This window comes from Talpa occidentalis, unplaced genomic scaffold (genome assembly GCF_014898055.3).
Source record: "Talpa occidentalis isolate TD23 unplaced genomic scaffold, MPIMG_talOcc4v2.1 talOcc4.13, whole genome shotgun sequence".
NCBI lineage: Eukaryota > Metazoa > Chordata > Mammalia > Eulipotyphla > Talpidae > Talpa > Talpa occidentalis.
Genome location: NW_023601322.1, coordinates 62001645 through 62019160, shown reverse-complemented (window position 1 = coordinate 62019160; position 17516 = coordinate 62001645). Strand labels below are relative to the sequence as shown.

The 17516-nt window shown below is 43.6% G+C and overlaps 1 protein-coding gene across 10 annotated transcripts in view; it reads right to left on the bottom strand.

The window, feature by feature from the left end:
- PPP2R2B (protein phosphatase 2 regulatory subunit Bbeta) overlaps positions 1-17516 on the bottom strand; it is a 325271-nt gene that overhangs the window by 51081 nt on the left and 256674 nt on the right. For all 10 annotated transcript variants that reach the window (XM_054694274.1, XM_054694272.1, XM_054694279.1 and 7 more), the window contains one exon: positions 5590-5767. In XM_054694274.1, coding sequence (XP_054550249.1) covers positions 5590-5767 — 178 coding nt within the window. The remainder of the gene's footprint in view (positions 1-5589; positions 5768-17516) is intronic.

Here is a 17516-nt window from a genome sequence, read left to right as displayed (position 1 = left end):
GATCAGTAATAAGTCAGTTTCTCCCCACCTCTTTCTCTCATTCATATTTTCTCCCTTCCTTCCTCCTCACCCCTACTTCTCTCTCTCTCCTATGTTTTGGTTGAATTTTGTGTGATAAACTTATTGTCCAGACTACAAGGGTTATAATATCAGGGGGTGGAGTTTTACTTATTTTGGCATCTCCTGTGCTCATAGTAAGTGTTCAATAAATGTTCATGAGTTTTGCTTTAAATTCATTCTTTTGACTTAGCAACATTTCTAGCTAGAGATTTTTTTTTTATAGAGGCATGTTTATTTATTTATTTATTTATTTATTTATTTATTTATTTGTTTGTTTGTTTGTTTATACATGCACTGGGTACAGTCAGAAGCGCGGGAGGGTGAGAGAATTCACCAGAGGCAGAGCGGGGAGCAGAGCAGGCAGAAGGACCGAAGTACACTGCTGAGGGGAGCAGCGGGCGGCAGGAGAGGTCTGTGCGCCATGTGGGACCCTCCTCTGGTGGCCGGGGAGCAGCCGGGGATCGAACCTGCGTCGCAGAGGCCGCGGGCAGCTTCGCAACCCAGCGCTCAACCGCTGCGCCACCGGGGAGGCCCATAGCCAGAGATTTTTAAGGTGCAGTCAACTCAGAGTGAGACAACAGGCCAAGATGTTGGCCATGTGGTATGAATCATTTAGTCCATTGCTTTCTTAGGAGAGAACAGGATTCTAACAACAAAGTAAGAAGAACAGGAGACTGGGGAAATACTCCAAATTATAACAGTTACTGTTGATCTAGCCTCCACCCTGTGCCAGACACTAGGTAAATACTTTACATGATTATCTCATCCCCGATCTAGTTCTCACAACTATGTAAGATAAAAGGTATTATTCCTATTAACTGATGAAAACAGAGAGCCAGAGAGATATTAAACAATTTGTCAAGGTCACATAGATTTTTGGCAAAGAAGCTGAATTAAAAACCAGTAAATATGATTCCAGAGTCCTCATTCCCAACTACTTAAGTTATACTGCATTGAGAAAGTTCAAGAAGTTCAAGAGACATCTGCATAGATGCATTCCTGCCTTCTCCTCTGACAAGAGGCTCAAAGGACTTGCCCATGGGAGGAGAAATCCCGTCTCATAAATCCTTTGATTTGGGGTCTGATGCAGAAGGTCAGCAGACACACAAGCAAGGAAACTCAGCAGTCAGGCCCTGCAGAATCCACCACAGCTACATTTAATAAAAGGAAGGGACTGACTGGGCACCAGAGGTCAATGAGCTGGGTGTGTCACTGGGAGAGATGCTCTGCTTTTACACTAAATGCCAGTCTGAGGTTGATAAGTACATTTGACCTCCTGGTAGGATGAAAGTCACAGCAGCAACAAAGGAGAGAAATTTGATATATTCCCACCATAGCCTGTGAGGCAGAATGCCACTGAGCAACAGGAAGGCTGCTGTCCATGGTACTGAACAGTGATAAAAGCTGAAGCTCAAATTGTGATTTTATGGTTCCTGATCAGGGGAATCAAGTCCACAAGGGCTTCAGTTCAGTGCTAAATGAAGTTGATGTACAGGGTTGCTGAGAATAAGGTCAAACATGACTGGAGTCCAACTGGATTCTCTAAAAGAAATCCTCTGTCTCATGGCGAGACTTCAGCAAGGTGTGGATCCTACTAACTTTTCCAAGCAAGCATATACTCTGCTCCACCTAACTCTCTGGGTTCCAGGTACAGTGGCCTTCTTACAATGCTCCCTCCTGCCACAGGATCCTTGCACATGCTGGACAAATCTCTCCACATTTTTTTTAACTTTTTACCAGGTTTACTCATCCTCTTCCTCTTTTAGATCTCAAATTGATAAAACTTTAATAAAAAATATATTCACAAAACATTATTTCCTTTCATCATAGGACTTATTTCAGATTGTAATTGTAATACCCATCGATGTGATTATTTGATGGGTTTCATTCTGAATGCAGAAAATTTGTTTCATTTTTAATTCCAAGGGTTAGTGCACAGGATACAGTTCTTGAGGGATGGATCTTTACTTCTACATGATATGGCCTGTACAATAGGTGTCATATTGGACTAGGTGCCAATAAGGCTCATGCTTAGTCCTGAGAAGACAGTTTAAAGGATCCTAGGTATACTGCAGCTTTCATAAAGAAGAAACATCTTCTTATTGCAATTTTCCTTCATGGAAAATTTAGGACTGCCTCTTGCTAGAAACACTAGAAAAACACTAATCAAGAAATGAGTTATTTTTGTCCTGATATAGTTATCCTTTTAAAGCCAAAGTTTGACCAGTTTAATCCAGAACCTGTTACAGAAGAGACAGGCAGGCCGTGGATGAAAAGGAGGGTTCAAGACCAGGTGCTCTGAGGCTAGGGATGCCTTTCTCTGATCTGGAGCTAAACACAAGGTCCTAGACCTCAGAGATCTGGCAAATATCTGGATGGAACAACATCTTGCAAAGAACACCCAACTTCAGACCCAAAGGAAGAGTCTAGAATTGAGAAGATGACCCAGACAGTGAATTAATCTAACATCCTAACATTCAGCTTTTCCAACTTCCTTGTCTCTTCAATAATAACCATGGGGCCTCCCCGGTGGTGCAGTGGTTGAGCATTGGGCTGTGAAGCTACCCGCAGCCTCTGCATTGCCGGTTTGATCCCCAGCCCACATGGCGCGCAGGGTCCCACATGGTGCGCACACCACTCCTGCTGCCCGCTGTTCCCCTCAGCAGTGTATTTCGTCAGTCTGCCTGCTCTGCTCTCCCCTCTGGCTCTGGTGAATTCTCTCACCCTCCCTCACTTCTGACTGTACCCAGTGCTTGTATAAATAAATAAATAAATAAATCTTTAAAAAAAATAAAAACCATGAGTTCTGTTTATTATTTACTTATCAAATTACTGTCCTAATCATCTATTCATATGTGTGTTATATATATTTGAACAATTATATACTATATTTATAATTACAATTGTAAAATAGAATATAAATTATGAAACACAATGTAAATTATATATAAATATATAGTGTATTATATAGCACACACATATAACATCTTTAAAAAAGTTCTCAAAATCCTCATTGATGGAGCTCCTTTCTACAGATCATGAAACAGAGGCTTGGATAAGTTCAGAAACATGTTAAAGCATACACAGCCTGTGAGTGGTAGAGCCAAGTGAGAATTTCAGCTTTGTTGGATTCCAAAGAGTGTGTTCCTCAGCCTTATGACAATATCAGCAAATGACAGTGACAGCAAATGACTGTCACTAGAAGTCATGGCTTTTGTTTTAACTATATAGCAAGACCACTTTTCTTACTATTTACTGGATACTTTTCTTCACATATATTTACTTTGTCACTTAAATGAATTTTTCAGGATATGCAAAATCATAGTATTAATATGATGGCTGTATTTTCTAACATTCAAAATCATAAATACATAATAATGGAAAAAAAAGTCCACCCAGTGCTTAGAAGTACTTTGCCAACTTCATCAGCCAAAGCAAACTTTGGGAGCCCCATAGTGTTCTATCTTGAACCCTGTTTCTTCTGCCTCTGGAGTGGATAAGAGGCAGGATAATGGTGCTAGACAGTAGATGAGTTAATATGACCTGACTTGTGATTGGTGTTTTTCTGAGGCTGTTTTGAAAGATGGCCACTTCCTTACTCAGCGCTGGCTGTACTTCAGTGTGCAAGGCTAAAGGATCCCTGTTTGTACAGTCTGCTTGGTGCTTAGAGCAGTCTGCTTGAAAAGAGCTATATAGATATCAGTTATCATCATACTCATGATGACAATGATTATTTTACATATGGCTGCTTTAAGGGTGATTGGCACGGTCTCATTTGTATGCCAGCATCTGGCAGGCTGTCACACATCTGCAGAATATAACCTAAATTGTGCTATTAATATTTCCTCTTTGCATTCTCCCCAAGGTGTCTGTCTCTGAAAATGCCTAAAGAAACTTTCCTTTCCCTTAAAAGCCTAGGGGCAAAATTCAGGAAACACATCACCTATACTGGGGACAGCAGAAGCTCAGAGTGACAGCAGCTGAGCTGAGCAGATTGCTGACTATTGGAGTATCTGTAAAGGGAGAAAGGGACCACCACCCACACTCATTGTATTTCCAGGCCAATCTGTGGGCAGGTCTGCCCAGGTTTAGACGTATGTAGAGTTGGCTCCATTATCAACAAAAGATGTCAGCCACGGCCCTATGGTTAGTTCTCAATGTCTCCATAGTTACCACTACGTGCTTAGCGCTACCTTCCCTCAAAAGACTTGGGGGTACTACTGAGAACTCTTCTATGCTGGAGACTAGATAGACGTGTATCTAAACCAGGTCTTTTTTCTTATACACAGAGCTGTACTACATTTCCCAGCCTGCCTTGCAGTTTAGGTAGCCATGTGACCAAGTTCAAAGTAAAGACCTTGGATTTTAAGTTCATCAGGAATATCTTTTAAGCAGGAGAGGAATGGTAGCTGAATTATATACTAAAAGGTCAACTCTGACTGTTATGGGAATATTCACTGTATAGGAGATTATTGCAATTATACAAGTGAGAAAACAGTGGCTTATATTAACGTTGGTTTGTGGGGGTAGAGATAGAGAGAAATGAATTGATCTGAGATATATTTTAGAGGAAACAAAGTGGGGATCATGGATAGATTGTGTTGGGGATGTTGAGGCTGGCGATTGAGAGAAAAGAACCAATATTCACTCCTAGGTCAGTTGTGTAGCTGTCTGGGTGGTGAAATCTTAAACTGAGACTGGGAACTCAGTGAAGAGTTAGATTTGTAGTGGGATGGATCACGTGATAGGTACTCTGGGTCAGTAAGATGGTTCAGACACTCATTCGGCAATTTTCTTGACTTCTCTAAGCTTTAGCTAAACATAAGATAATACACTATGGGTTTGTTATTCCAAATCTACCTTGGTGGGTACAATGTGGAAGGAAGTGTAACAGGCACCTGAAGATCATTAATACAATTTGGTTTCTTGGTCTGGATGCTGGTTATACAGGTATGCTCTGTGGAAATGTATCAAGCGGTACAATCATACGTCCACTTTTCAAAATGGGATTTTATGTCTCAAGTTCCAATGCCATGCTTGCAACTCAATAAATGTCGGCCATTATTATTTTCACTACCATGATACAATGAATACAATGAATTTATTGCAATTCAATAAATGTCGGCCATTATTATTTTCACTACCATGATACAATGAATACTATCTCATGGGTACCTGTGGTCCACACTGCCCATTAGAGGTCATTCAAAAATTTTTTTAACAAAAAGAAGGGAACTAAATTTGAACTCCAGCATCTTATCTTACAGTTGATAAAGTTGTTCTTGGTCTACTACTTGTAATTTACTACTTCCCTAACTTTGTAAGAGTTTCAAAGCATATAAAGAGTTACTCTGCAAGAGTACCATAGATGCCAAGGTAATTTACATGGGAAGAACATTTCCTCCCACCCCCTCAAGTGCTGATCTTGTTCGTTGGGACTGCTCTTCCTGTTCCATTTCCCCCCAAGCCTGCTCATACCTGCATACTCCCGATTCAGGCCAACTGCTTATTCACTCAAGGAAAGGATACTAAAACTTTGATTGGTTATTTCAAAGTTCCATAGGTTAATCCTTAGGTCATCAGCTGACATATAGGTCTCATAGTCGCTGTTGACTGATATAGAGTTGATGTGGTACGTGTGTGCATTGGAAAATACTCTTCGCGGGGTGGCCTCCACCATCAGGTCCATGGGTCTCAGGACAGGCACCTGGGATGCAAGAGAAAGCAGATCACGTAAGATGCCATGTTAATGTGCAGGTTTATGTCCTTTATCAGCACATGCGAAATCATAACCACTAAGATGCTCCGAGTTAGAGAAGATGAATGATGAGTCACATGTTCCTGTCCCCTTAGGTTCATTTTAGTTTCACTCCTTTCTCAAGAGATGTCACCATCACTTAGCCCTGATGGGAGAATGCATCCTTTATAAAGTCTCAGCTTTTTTTTTTTTTCACACCCTGTAGGTGGCCTCATCTTGGGGGAAACTTGGAATCCATTGTGGGGTCATTAGCTTTCAAAGCTGGTGTTCCAGATTGCTTGCTTGTTTTTTTAAACATAAAATCTATTAAAAAAAAGATGCAGCAAAATTTTAGAAATGTGTAATGCAACTTAAAAAAAAATATTTTTCATGGCTTTGGAGGTTTGGACACTATCCTGGCTGTCTCCTCAATCCATAAGGGCATATTGGGAAAACTTGGAATCAACTGAGATTTTATTTTTTATTTTTTTAAAAGATTTATTTATTTATTTATACAAGAACCAGGGTATAGGTCAGATGCGCAGGAGGGTGAGAGGATTCACCAGAGACAGAGTAGGGAACAGAACAGGCAGACTGATGAAATACACTGCTGAGGGGAGCAGTGGGCGCGACAGGAGAGGTCTGCGCGCCATGTGGGACCCTCGCTGGCTGGCCGGGATTGAACTGGTACTGCAGAGGCTGCAGACAGCTTCACACAGCGTGACGCTCAACTGCCTGAACCACCAGGGGAGGCCCTCAACCGAGATTTTAATAACTCCAATTCAGCCAATAATATATAGGGCATGCACTAACATCTGTATGACTGGTAAAATCTTGGTTGTTTCGACACAACCAGGTAGTGTCCCCTTTCACATCCAAGACTGTCCCACTCTAAATAAATACTAAATGGTCACATTACTGATATATAAAGGGTACTCAGTGTTTGTTGAATGCATGAGTGATAATATGCGTGTAAATGTTTTCTTCTTCACAGGTCAGAGAATCAGGAAGTTAAATAGTTTCCCACCAAAGGTTCTTCTGGCAAACAATGACAAAGACCCATTAGTCTACAGACTCCCTCTGACCTCAAGGGTGCTTCTGCCTACCCTGGAGCCAGTGGCTCCTGAGAAAGTGAGTGAAGACACTAGTGCCTGAGAGGGGGCAGACTCCAAACCACACTAAACAAACACAAACATAGGTGTGGCCCTATAACAGGAACAAGTTAATGAAGGGACCCAAAGCTCTTTTCTTTTCAAGGAAGTCACCTCATGCAGCTGAGTCCTGACTGACTTGATACCAGGGCCTGGACAAAACTTGAATTTCTAGATTCAATGCTGGGGGAGGGGAAGGGGGAAGGGAAGAAGGTAAAAATAAAGGTGAAATTCTGCCACATGCAGTCACCCCAACAATATAACCTTTCATAAAACAGAATTTTCCCCTTTCTTTTTGGAGTCAGTTTAGTTCACTGTTGAAAGAGTTTTAAAATTAAATAGCAAGTCAGAGGCATCCGAGTGCTATAAAGACGTTGTGCAGCATAGCCTGAAGCTGAGATGGCTAAGCTGTGGCTGTAGCAGGAGCAAGAGACCCTCTGAATACCAGGGAAGGGCATGGAAAGTGCTGTGTGTCCTCTGCCCTCTTTATGGACAAAGGTTTAGCACGAGAAGCCCAGGGAAGGCAGGAACTGGGAGACCTGGGTCTGATCGCAGATCCCCACTAATCAGCATGGGCAATTAATTAACCTGCTTCTTTTGGGCTCTGATTACACCACCTGAAAATGAGGGATAACACCCTCTGGGCCTGAATTATTATGAAAGCTGAAGGGATCTGTTGAGATGATTTGTCCTCCAGTTCACCCTCACCCCTGATTCATCCTTAGTTCTGTACAAGGTCCTGGGGGTTCAACTGGTAAGCAAAGGTAGACACAGGGCCTGTCTTTATATAGCTGGGCTACAAGGAGGAGGTAGACACAAACTAAATCATCTTCATAAAATGCAGTAAGTGCCCCAAAAGAAGGAATAAAGTGCTGGGATTGGGGGCTCCCTGGTCAGTGAGATCTGGAAAGGGTTCACTGGAAGTATTAATTGGCAAAGTCTGAAGGATAAAAAAAGGCCGGGAGGGGTGGGAAGGATATTCTTCTAATCAGAGAAAGTATCATGTGCAAAGGCCCTGTGGTCGAGGTAAGCAAGGCAAGAACAAAAGCTCAATTGGTCAGTGTAGTTGAGATAGAGAACATGACATGAACCATTTGAGAAATGAAATGACAGGTTAGGTAAGAGGCAATCCCAAGAAAGATTTTTACCATTACCCTAAGAGTTATGGGAAGATGTCAAAAGATATGCAGTGATTGTGATAGGATCAGATTAAAAGGTTTTTTTTTTTTTTTTTTTACTAGATCATTCTGGATGTACAATGGACAACAAATTAAAAAACTAAAGTGGTGGAACTTTGAAGATGATACAGTATGGACCATCAATTAAAGATGTATCTATGCACCTTTGTAATGAATAAAAAAAGTGACTTTGCCCTTAGGAAATCTACCTGCAAATACTTATTTGGCATTTACTCTGTCAATCAATCTGCATACATCATCTCATACAAGACTCTCAACAACTCTGTGAAACAGGCATGAGTACAATATCCAATAACAAAGAGCAAACTCAGGCTCAGAATGGTTAAGTTACGGGCCCAGAGTTGCCCAGCTAGAAGAGGTACAGCCAGAATTCAATTTCACATTCTACCTGCCTGCGAGCTAGTGTTTTTCCATGTATCACACTACACTCACATAATCATTTGGGGTAGTAGTGACATGAGTAAACTGCCAGGAGAAGTTATGGAATAAATGGCATTATCTATAGTAATAGACATAATGGCAGTCACAGATCTCTTTGGTTAAGCTGCCTCTGCTGATCTCAATTAGGAGTTGGAAGTGGCATTTGAATAGGGCATCTATTCTGTGTACTTTCAGGAAAACATGCTATGCTTTTACAGTTTGCGATAAAAGAGCTCCCCACCTGGAGCTTTTGGATGCTACCTGCTTTCCCTGCAACCTCCGCCCCTTCCACCTTCCCCTCCAGGTAGCAGAGCTCAAAGCAGGCCCCCTGGGGCCACAGAAGAAATGGAATCTGTGAGGACTTCCTGTCGATCCTCCTAAAATCTTCCCTGGGCCTCCTTCATTACCGTGCACTGTCTGCAGAGGCTTCCTGTGGCTGTGGTGACGGGGGCCGGGAGCGTGACAGCGAGGATCAAGAAGCATTACAAAGTGGGAGCTGCCAGCCCAGAGCTTCAGCGTAATGTGATGGGCCTGCCTGCTAATTCAGGCTGACGTCTTCCATGATGTACCACTTAATGGGGAAGGCTCCATGCAGGTATCTGGGGACAGAGCCTCTTACACTTTGCCCAGAGAAGCCAGGGGGCTGAATGTCACTCATGGTCTCCTGAGACCTTCCCTGAGCCCCAGGCAAGACTTGTCCACTGCCCAGGGATGGCCCTTACAAGATGGGGGAGGGAAGCTGGACCGCGTGCCTAGTTAGCAAGCCTGGTGGGGACAGGGTTTCCCATATGCTCTGGCCACATCCTCCTCACAGGCCAGGCAGGAAGAAGGGTGGGGCCTTATTCCAGAGTTGGGCCCACAGGCCACTATTAAGGCTTTCCCTGTGGGGTGTTCATGGAAGCTTTCTGTGTCCTGTGCCAGGCCTGTGTTAGAGCTTTCTGTCCCCAACTCTATGCCACACTTGCCTCTCAAGAGCCAACCTCACAGGGGGAGCCCTCTATCATCTCACGGGGGTGGTGAGGGAGGGAAAGTGTCTAGTCCAAAGGCACTCCTCAGAATAAGCTGAGGAGCTGAGCCAGGGCAGCTGGGTTGCTGAGTCAGCAGATAGAGCCACGGTTGCAAATGAAACCACGAGGCTGAGATATAAAATTGGTCAAAAACTGTCAAATCTTAGTAAATTAATGTGGTGTAGCCTAATACTTGGCAAAGACTTTTGGAGGAATGTGACACTGAATCATGGAACATCAGTCTTAAAAGGGACTTTAGGGCTTCTTTCAGGGTCGTGTGTGTGTGTGTGTGTGTGTGTGTGTGTGTGTTACAGGGGGCACAGAGCGGGAGGCTGTGGTGTCTAGGTCTCACTCCCTCACTCCTGGTAACATGTTTGAATTCTCAATAATACCTTGTTAAATAATAGTTTCTGTGGGTAAGGAGAGTTTGAAAACTACTGGCCTGAAATCTATGTGAGGAAATCTAGACTGAGAGGTGAAGTACCTTGTCCACCAGGTGAGGACTGACCAGCAGGCCTGGGTGTGTGCCTCTTATCCCACAGCTTCTACTGCCGCTTCCCCTAAACCCTCACCATGTGCCTCATCTGAGCCACTCAATAGCCCAGAGCCCCCTTCTTGCCAAATGGCAGAATCAGGACCAGACAAAGCCCAGGATCAGGTCAACACCTTTAACTCAGAGCTCAAACCTTTTTTTGAGCCACCTTGGCAGACCAGCTGCACAGCATGCTCGGGAATGACAACGGGCCCAGTCCTCGGCCTGGAGGCTGAGGAGGTTCTGGATGTGTTGCTGGAGTTCAGCTGCACCCTCAGGTGCCATGGACTCCTGCCTGACCTGAGTCAGGTTCCGCTCATCCTCCTGAGGCCAACTCCCAAGGACGAGGACGAGCTCCCCAGCCCGGTCTGGCCTGCACCACCAGTGCCATGCTAGGATATTAGAGAAAGAATGTGCTACACCTGAGAAAGCAGCCTGGGAGTCTACCCTGCCACAAAGCTTACAAGAGACACGTCGGATACAATTTCAGTGCAGTGTGAAGCGCCAGAAGCCACATGTCTCCCTCCTCATTTCATTTGGCTCTGTTTCATGATCGCCCCTTGAGAGGCCTTCCAGGCTCACCTCATCTCCAACAGCGCACCCTTATTTGTGGTTCCTGTAGCCAGTTGAATGCTCAGAGCATTTCATCAGGGCAATTCATCAATGACTTCTCAACACTTTGTGAGTTTGCTTGGCAGCGAACACGATCCTTGTGCAGATGAGGACAGAGGGGTTGAATAACTTGTTTAAAGTCACACAACTACCCCTCGTGCCAAGCACTCCTTGGCTCTGGAATTGAAACCCTTAGTCACTGCAGTCTGGGCCCTGGCAGAGTACCCTCAGGTGTGTGTGTGACAGACAACTGAACAGACATTTCAGCAAGGTTGACCCATGTGAGGGAGGCCAGATAGTGCCCAGGTAGTGCTGGTGAATTGGGTGCTGTGTCTACCAGGGGGCCTCAAGGGAGGCCTCAGAAGGGGGGAACTACTAAGCTAGGCAGAACTGGAAGGATGCATGGAATCCACCCAGCAGAAATGGGGGGTGGGGAAGAGAAGAGGTCAGAAGGACCAGCAGGTGTGAAAGTGCAGAGGGGAGACAGCAGAGCATACGTGTGTAGGAGTGTGATCTGGTGTGTCTCTGGGTGTGAGGGCCAGTGATGGACTCAACAAATACTCATTAAATCCCTCTTGTACATCAGGTATGTTTGAGAGTTCTAGTGAACTCTGCTCCTATGGGGTGTATGTTCCTGTGTGTTTATCTCTATGAAGAAAACTTACATTGGGAAAGGCAGTAGACAATGGGTGGTATGTTATTTGGTGTGGGATGGCTACGGAAGGCCTCTCTGAGGGGTGAAACTTGAGCAGAGTCCTGAATGAAATGATGATGGGAGCCACGTGGCTCTTTAAGGAACAGCATTGCAGGCACAGGGAACAGCAGTGCAAAGGCCCTGAGGTTGCATGTGCTTCGTGTGTAGGAGGAATAGCCAAGCAGCTGTAGAGGATTGAGCAAGAAAGGAAAGTGGTAGGTGAAGATGTGGAGTCAGTGATCAGGGCTGGATCACAGGAGTTGCAGCAGAGATGAGGAAAACCCAGGAGGAGCAGGAAGCTGACTTCTTCCTGTAAGAAATCTCTACCTTCTTTCTTAGTCCCCCTTCCCTATCCACTCCCGTCTTGTTTCCACTCCTTCCAGTCTTGTTTCCTTGGCTTCTTTCTCATTATCTTTCCTGTATCTCCTCTTGGGAAGTACAAGACCCTCTTCCACCTCCCAGAATCCATTTACCAACAAAGTAAACCTTGCTGTCATGTGGCTTATTTGGTGACAGTGCAGGCGATTCTTCACAACTTTCCACGGCCCCTAAGCCGGTGCCTGTGGGTCACAGAGTCCCCCTTCTGAAACACACAATGAAAGCTAAGCCGAGTCCTGGAGCTCCAGAGGCCCCCACTTGAACTGACATCTGTGAAAATGCACAGCAGGGAAAGGCTAGAGGTGAGGAGCCAAGCGCCTCCATGTGCGGACTTGATGCAAAAAAAAACAACAGCTGTGTTTACCATGGCAACATCCAGCACCCCAGTGAGCTGACAGATTCAAGGCAAGGCTGGGAGAAAAGAGATGGCCGGATAGGAGCTGAAGAACAGAAAGAAGATGGAGTCACGGGGAAGGAAGAGAGCAGAGCCCACCTGCAGAAGGCGGTGAATGGATAGTAAGTGCTTCGACCTGAGGTCAAGTGTGACTGAGTCCAGCAGGGACACTTCAATACCCTTGGTTGTTAGCATCATCAACATAATTGCTGTTATAGGATCTTTTGGAAAAATTGTTATCAATTTAGATCCATGCCTGCTCCCTAGCTCCTGATGTTCCCTTCAGCCTTCCCTAGACAACTGAGATTATTTTATGTTGAGACTAATAGGATATATTAAGGTCATGGGCTTGTGGGCCTCCTTGTTGTTAACAGGAAGTGCATATGGGAATGAGATGACCACAGCCATGACCCAGGTAAACCCCCCCAGTGAGCATTTACTGAGCACCTACAACATGCTGGGCAGGGGCCACAGCGTATCCTTGGTTCAGGGTTGGGAGATGCTACATAACAACCCTCTACCCTTCTCCTTTTTCACAACCAGCACTTCTGGAAGCTGAAACCACGGCTGATCTAAAAGAAACAGGTGAGAGCATCGCCCTCATCCTCAGTGGGAGGAAACCCTGATCCTGGTGCTCTGGGACTACAGGTTTGAGGCCCCGTGGAGAACCTGGGGTGATTAGCTCTTCCAACTAGAGGCATGAGATGATACAGCAGGCAGAGAGACTTGAAGTCAGTCTCACTTCAATTTTGCCACCTTGCCTATTCACTGGGCTTCTTTCCAAAAACATCTTTCGTGAAATATCTTTCTAACGGTGACTGCTGTAGGTTTGGGATAAAGCCAAAGACTCAATTTTCAAGGCAGAGGGCGGAAGTCATCTTGAAAGTGGGGGAACCACTGGATCATCCTGTCAATATTTCTGTTCCGAAGCAACACAGCTCAGTGGAGCTGAGCGGCCAGGCTCAGACAGGAGTGTATGATAAATTACCAACAGCTCTCTGGAGCACTGTTACAGGAAATCATTTGCTCATCTCTGACTTCATATATTTTCCTTCCTAAAATCAAAATCTCACGAGCTAGCCATAGCCTATGATCTCACCTTTCCCCTTTGCAAAGGAAAGACCTAAGACATGGACTTTCACCCAGCCCGAACCCACTATCTACTGTGAACTCTTCTGGGAGGGAGAATTGGAGGATCCCTTTAATCAAGCCCCATAAATGCTCACATCCCCAGCTCATCATAATTGGACTTTCTAATAAAATATTACTTCTAATAAAATATGTACTTCTAATAAAATGTTACTTGTATATTTAATTATTATTTGTCAGATTTATATGTTCATGTTGCTTTGGTCCACTGCGTCCTATTAATAATTATAGAGACAATATCATCCACAAGAGAATTTTAAACTCTTAGAGTCAAGCATTTGTAGATGGGAGAAAAACATCTATAATTTTTGTAGAAATGATCCAAAAAGGCTTTTAAACTTTTCTTTGGGAACGTGCAGTGAATATATGTTCAAAGAAGAAAAAGGAACAATACCAAGTTCTGACTTTTAAAGAACTTGCTCACATGCTCATTTAATGGATATTGGTGCGTGTCTACCAGTTATGATGGCATTTCAATTGCATGGGTGCATTAAAAAGGCGAAATAACAGTTTTATTTTAAACTGCCTTTGTTGAAAATACTCCTGAAATCACATTCTCTGTCATCATTTAACATTATGATTGAAATGCTTAGCTGCCTACTTAAACATGCTCACGGCTTTTCAAAATTCTTTTTTTTTTAAAGATTTATTTATTTATGCATACAAGAGCTGGGGTACAGGCCAGAGGTGTTGGGGTTGAGAGGATTCACCAGAGACAGAGTGGGGAGCAGAACAGGCAGACTGAAATACACTGCTGAGCAGTGGGCGAGTCAGGAGAGATCTGCTGTGCCATGTGGGTAGCTCCCTGGCTGGGAATCTAACTCGTGCTGCAGAGGCTGTGGATAGCATCATAGGTTGAGTCTTAACTCCTTGAGCCACCAGGGAGGTCCTTCAAAATTCTTCTTGGGGTACATAACACACAAACTGAAGTGTAAGAGAAAGGGTGGAGTCATGAGGGCCTGGGTTTGAATCCTAGCCAGGCCGTTGACTGACTACATGGTCTTGGGCTTGTTACCTGACCTTCTGCTTGTCACTGTCCCTCCCACAATGTCAGAGGTAGCAAGTCTCTGAGCTTCTTGTGAGGAGACTCAGGAGAGAGCTGAGCGTGCCACCTAACAAAGAAACATTGGCGGACAACTTTGTGCCAGGGTCCCTGCAAAGCACTTTTCACACACAATGTTACTAGATCTTCACAGAGACCTAAAAAGATACGTAGTAATATTGCTCTGACTTTACAGATGTGGCTCTTGAAGCTTCCTGGAGGTCAGGAAGCTTTCTCAAGGTCATCTGGCCAGTAAGTGGCAGAGTGGCCTTGGGTGGGGTGGCTCTAGTGCCAACGGTAGCTATTGTTCAATTCCTATCATTAACTTCAAATTGTTGAGAAATGGTCCACTCTGAGAGTTTGCCTGGGGAAGATTTCCTTATTTTTCCTAATGACGGTGGGGTTTAAGGCTCTCTACTATCTCTGCAGGGGATTCAGTCACCATAATAGAATTTAACATTGCTCAGGCAAAGTGGTGAGTGGAATGATTAGTCACTGGGTAGCAATTAACTTCTTTGGGGGAAAACTATCTGGGAGGAGTTTTCCAAATAGCTGCTGCCCACATTGTCATGAAAACCTTGAACAATATGGTCGTTCATCCGATTATCAGACCCACCTGGGGGGCAGAGCCTGGTATTATGTGTACCCATTATTAAGGGGTAATTCAGTGTAACAAACCAAATCAAGTATGTACAAAGACTGTCAAATAAAATAGACCACTAACAAATTAAATCACTTTCCATTTTCAGTGGGAAGAATGCCAGTCATTTTTCATTTTAAAAAATATGCATCTTAATTCCTTTCTTTAAAAGCACAAAAAGACGTGTTTTAAAGGCTGCCTGTGCTGTCTGTATGCGGGTCCACAGGCACCTCTCATGTATAACTGGGGTATTTTCTTTCAGAGAATTAATGAAGTATTAAGCCTCACCCTGGTCAAAAAACTTGTTTCTGCCGTGGATCAATGGTGGATGGGGTTCAAAAAGCCAGAGGGGTAGGTTGGCTCCAACTTACAGTGACATATCAGAGCTGTTGTTTCCAGAATGAAACTGCCACTCAGCAGCACCACGCCAAAACCCCCAAGGAATCCTATCCAAATAATGTAATTTTTAGATTTCCCTGCTTACACCCTTCAACAGCCTCAGTATGTCCCTGATTCCTGACTGTGTCACACAGATTGAAGTAAGCCTGAGAGGAAAGCCTCTCTGGACAGAGTCAGGCTTTGGACGTCAGGTTCTTAAATATCTTAAAATTATATTCTGTCGTTTGACAAACACTTATTAAGTGCCAATCACTGCTCTAGGTGCTACGTGCACTGAGTGAACAAAACAGATTAGCCATGTAACTCAAAGTCTAATGGGGAAGAAAGATGTTAACGTCTCAAGGTAGACATGTTGTTATAAACCGTCGCTGATGCTGGAGAGAGATGCCTGTTGTTTTACAAGTGGAAAAATGTTTCATTACAAAAATAGGAACCCTTGTTCAGATTGGAGAAATAGGCAAATTGTTTTTGAAGAAGTACCTTCCCCTTCTCACCATCCCTCCCTTCCTCCCAAACTGGGGCTGAAGAATCACCCAAATCACTGATTTTGAGCTGGGACAATTTGGCCATTTGACAATATCTGGAGATATCTGGGTTGCCATAATTGGGTGTATGTTAACGGTGACTAATTGGTAGAGGCCAGGGATGCTGCTCAATGTCCTGGTGAGTATAGGATAGTCACCAGCAACAAAGAATTATCCAGCTCCAAATGTGAACAGTTCTGAGGTAGAGAAACCCAGCTTTTGAGTAAACTTAATTGGTCTAAATCAAGGGCAAGTATAAGAAATGCAGTATTTACTCCCACAATCATACAATTAACAATAAGTTTCAGTTTATAAAGATGTTCTAGATTAAATGGTGTATGTATGTGTGTGTGTGTATATGTATTCATCTATATTGGAAAGACCTAGCCCCTACTGGAGCTACAAGAATAACACAAAACCCATAAAAGCTGTCTGGGGAATTAAAAAATATATATTTTAAACCCAGTGAATCAAAGATGGTTTTTATACCAGACTAACACTTTCACACTCTCACAGTCTTTGACTTCTTTTGGCCTCTCTATGGAAAAGAGAGGAAAAATATCTTTCCCTCAGAAGATAACTCACTATGTAATTACCAGCCCATGCCACAGCCTGTAATTCTGCCAGTTTTATCTTTTTTTTTTTCCCAGACACTTCCATTATCTGCCAACATCACTATTTGTCAAAGTGTGTTTCCCTGCTCACTGCCTTTCCTGTTATTTCCCTTGATGTTGCACAATGTGTAATTCCACAGAAAAAGGGAGACATCCCAAAATATCCCAGTAGAAAAAAATTTCAATTAACATTTCTAGGGGTAGGCGGTAGGCTAGGAAGAGGCCGTGGTTTAGTTTTTGTTTAGTTTGGTTAGAACTAATGACAAAAGTTTTTGGCTTGGGTTTGTTTTTCAACTGCTACTGTTGAAAGTATTTCTAAAACCTGTCAGCTCTCTTTCTCTTATTAATGATTAGGATAAATGTCACTGAAACTTTCTTTGATGACCAAGGATCAGCCTCAGACCACATCTGTCACTTTTTTCTGTGGAATATACAGAACCAAGAAGATAGATTAACTTCAAGAATCTTTGAGTTAGAAGTTACCTGAATAATCGATCATTTACACCAAAAAGGGGTGGCTGTATATACAAAGATGCATCTCTAAGCTAAGAACTTTGAAACATGGACTTTCACATGGATGAACAAAGCTGTTGTATTAGTTCTGCCTCCCACCAACAGATGGCATAGTGATTACTAGTGACTTCCAAAATTGTCTCTGGAAAACTCTTTCAGGATTGTGAAGTCTGGTTCCCATCCTTGGCTGCATGTTAGGATAGAATGAGGATACTTAGGGAAAACTAACGGTCCACCGGTGATCATTGAAGTCAGCATGCTTGTGCGGTGGAACCCAAGTATTTTGAAAGTCCCCAGATGACTGATAAGTAGCGCCATGACTGAGAACCATTGAATCTGAGGGGCTAAATGGAAGTGGTTATCATTTGCATGTGAGATTATTTGGGTTTAAAATAATTTTTACAGTTCTATGCTGATTGAGGTTTTGAATGTTAACTTTTAAAAATGCTAA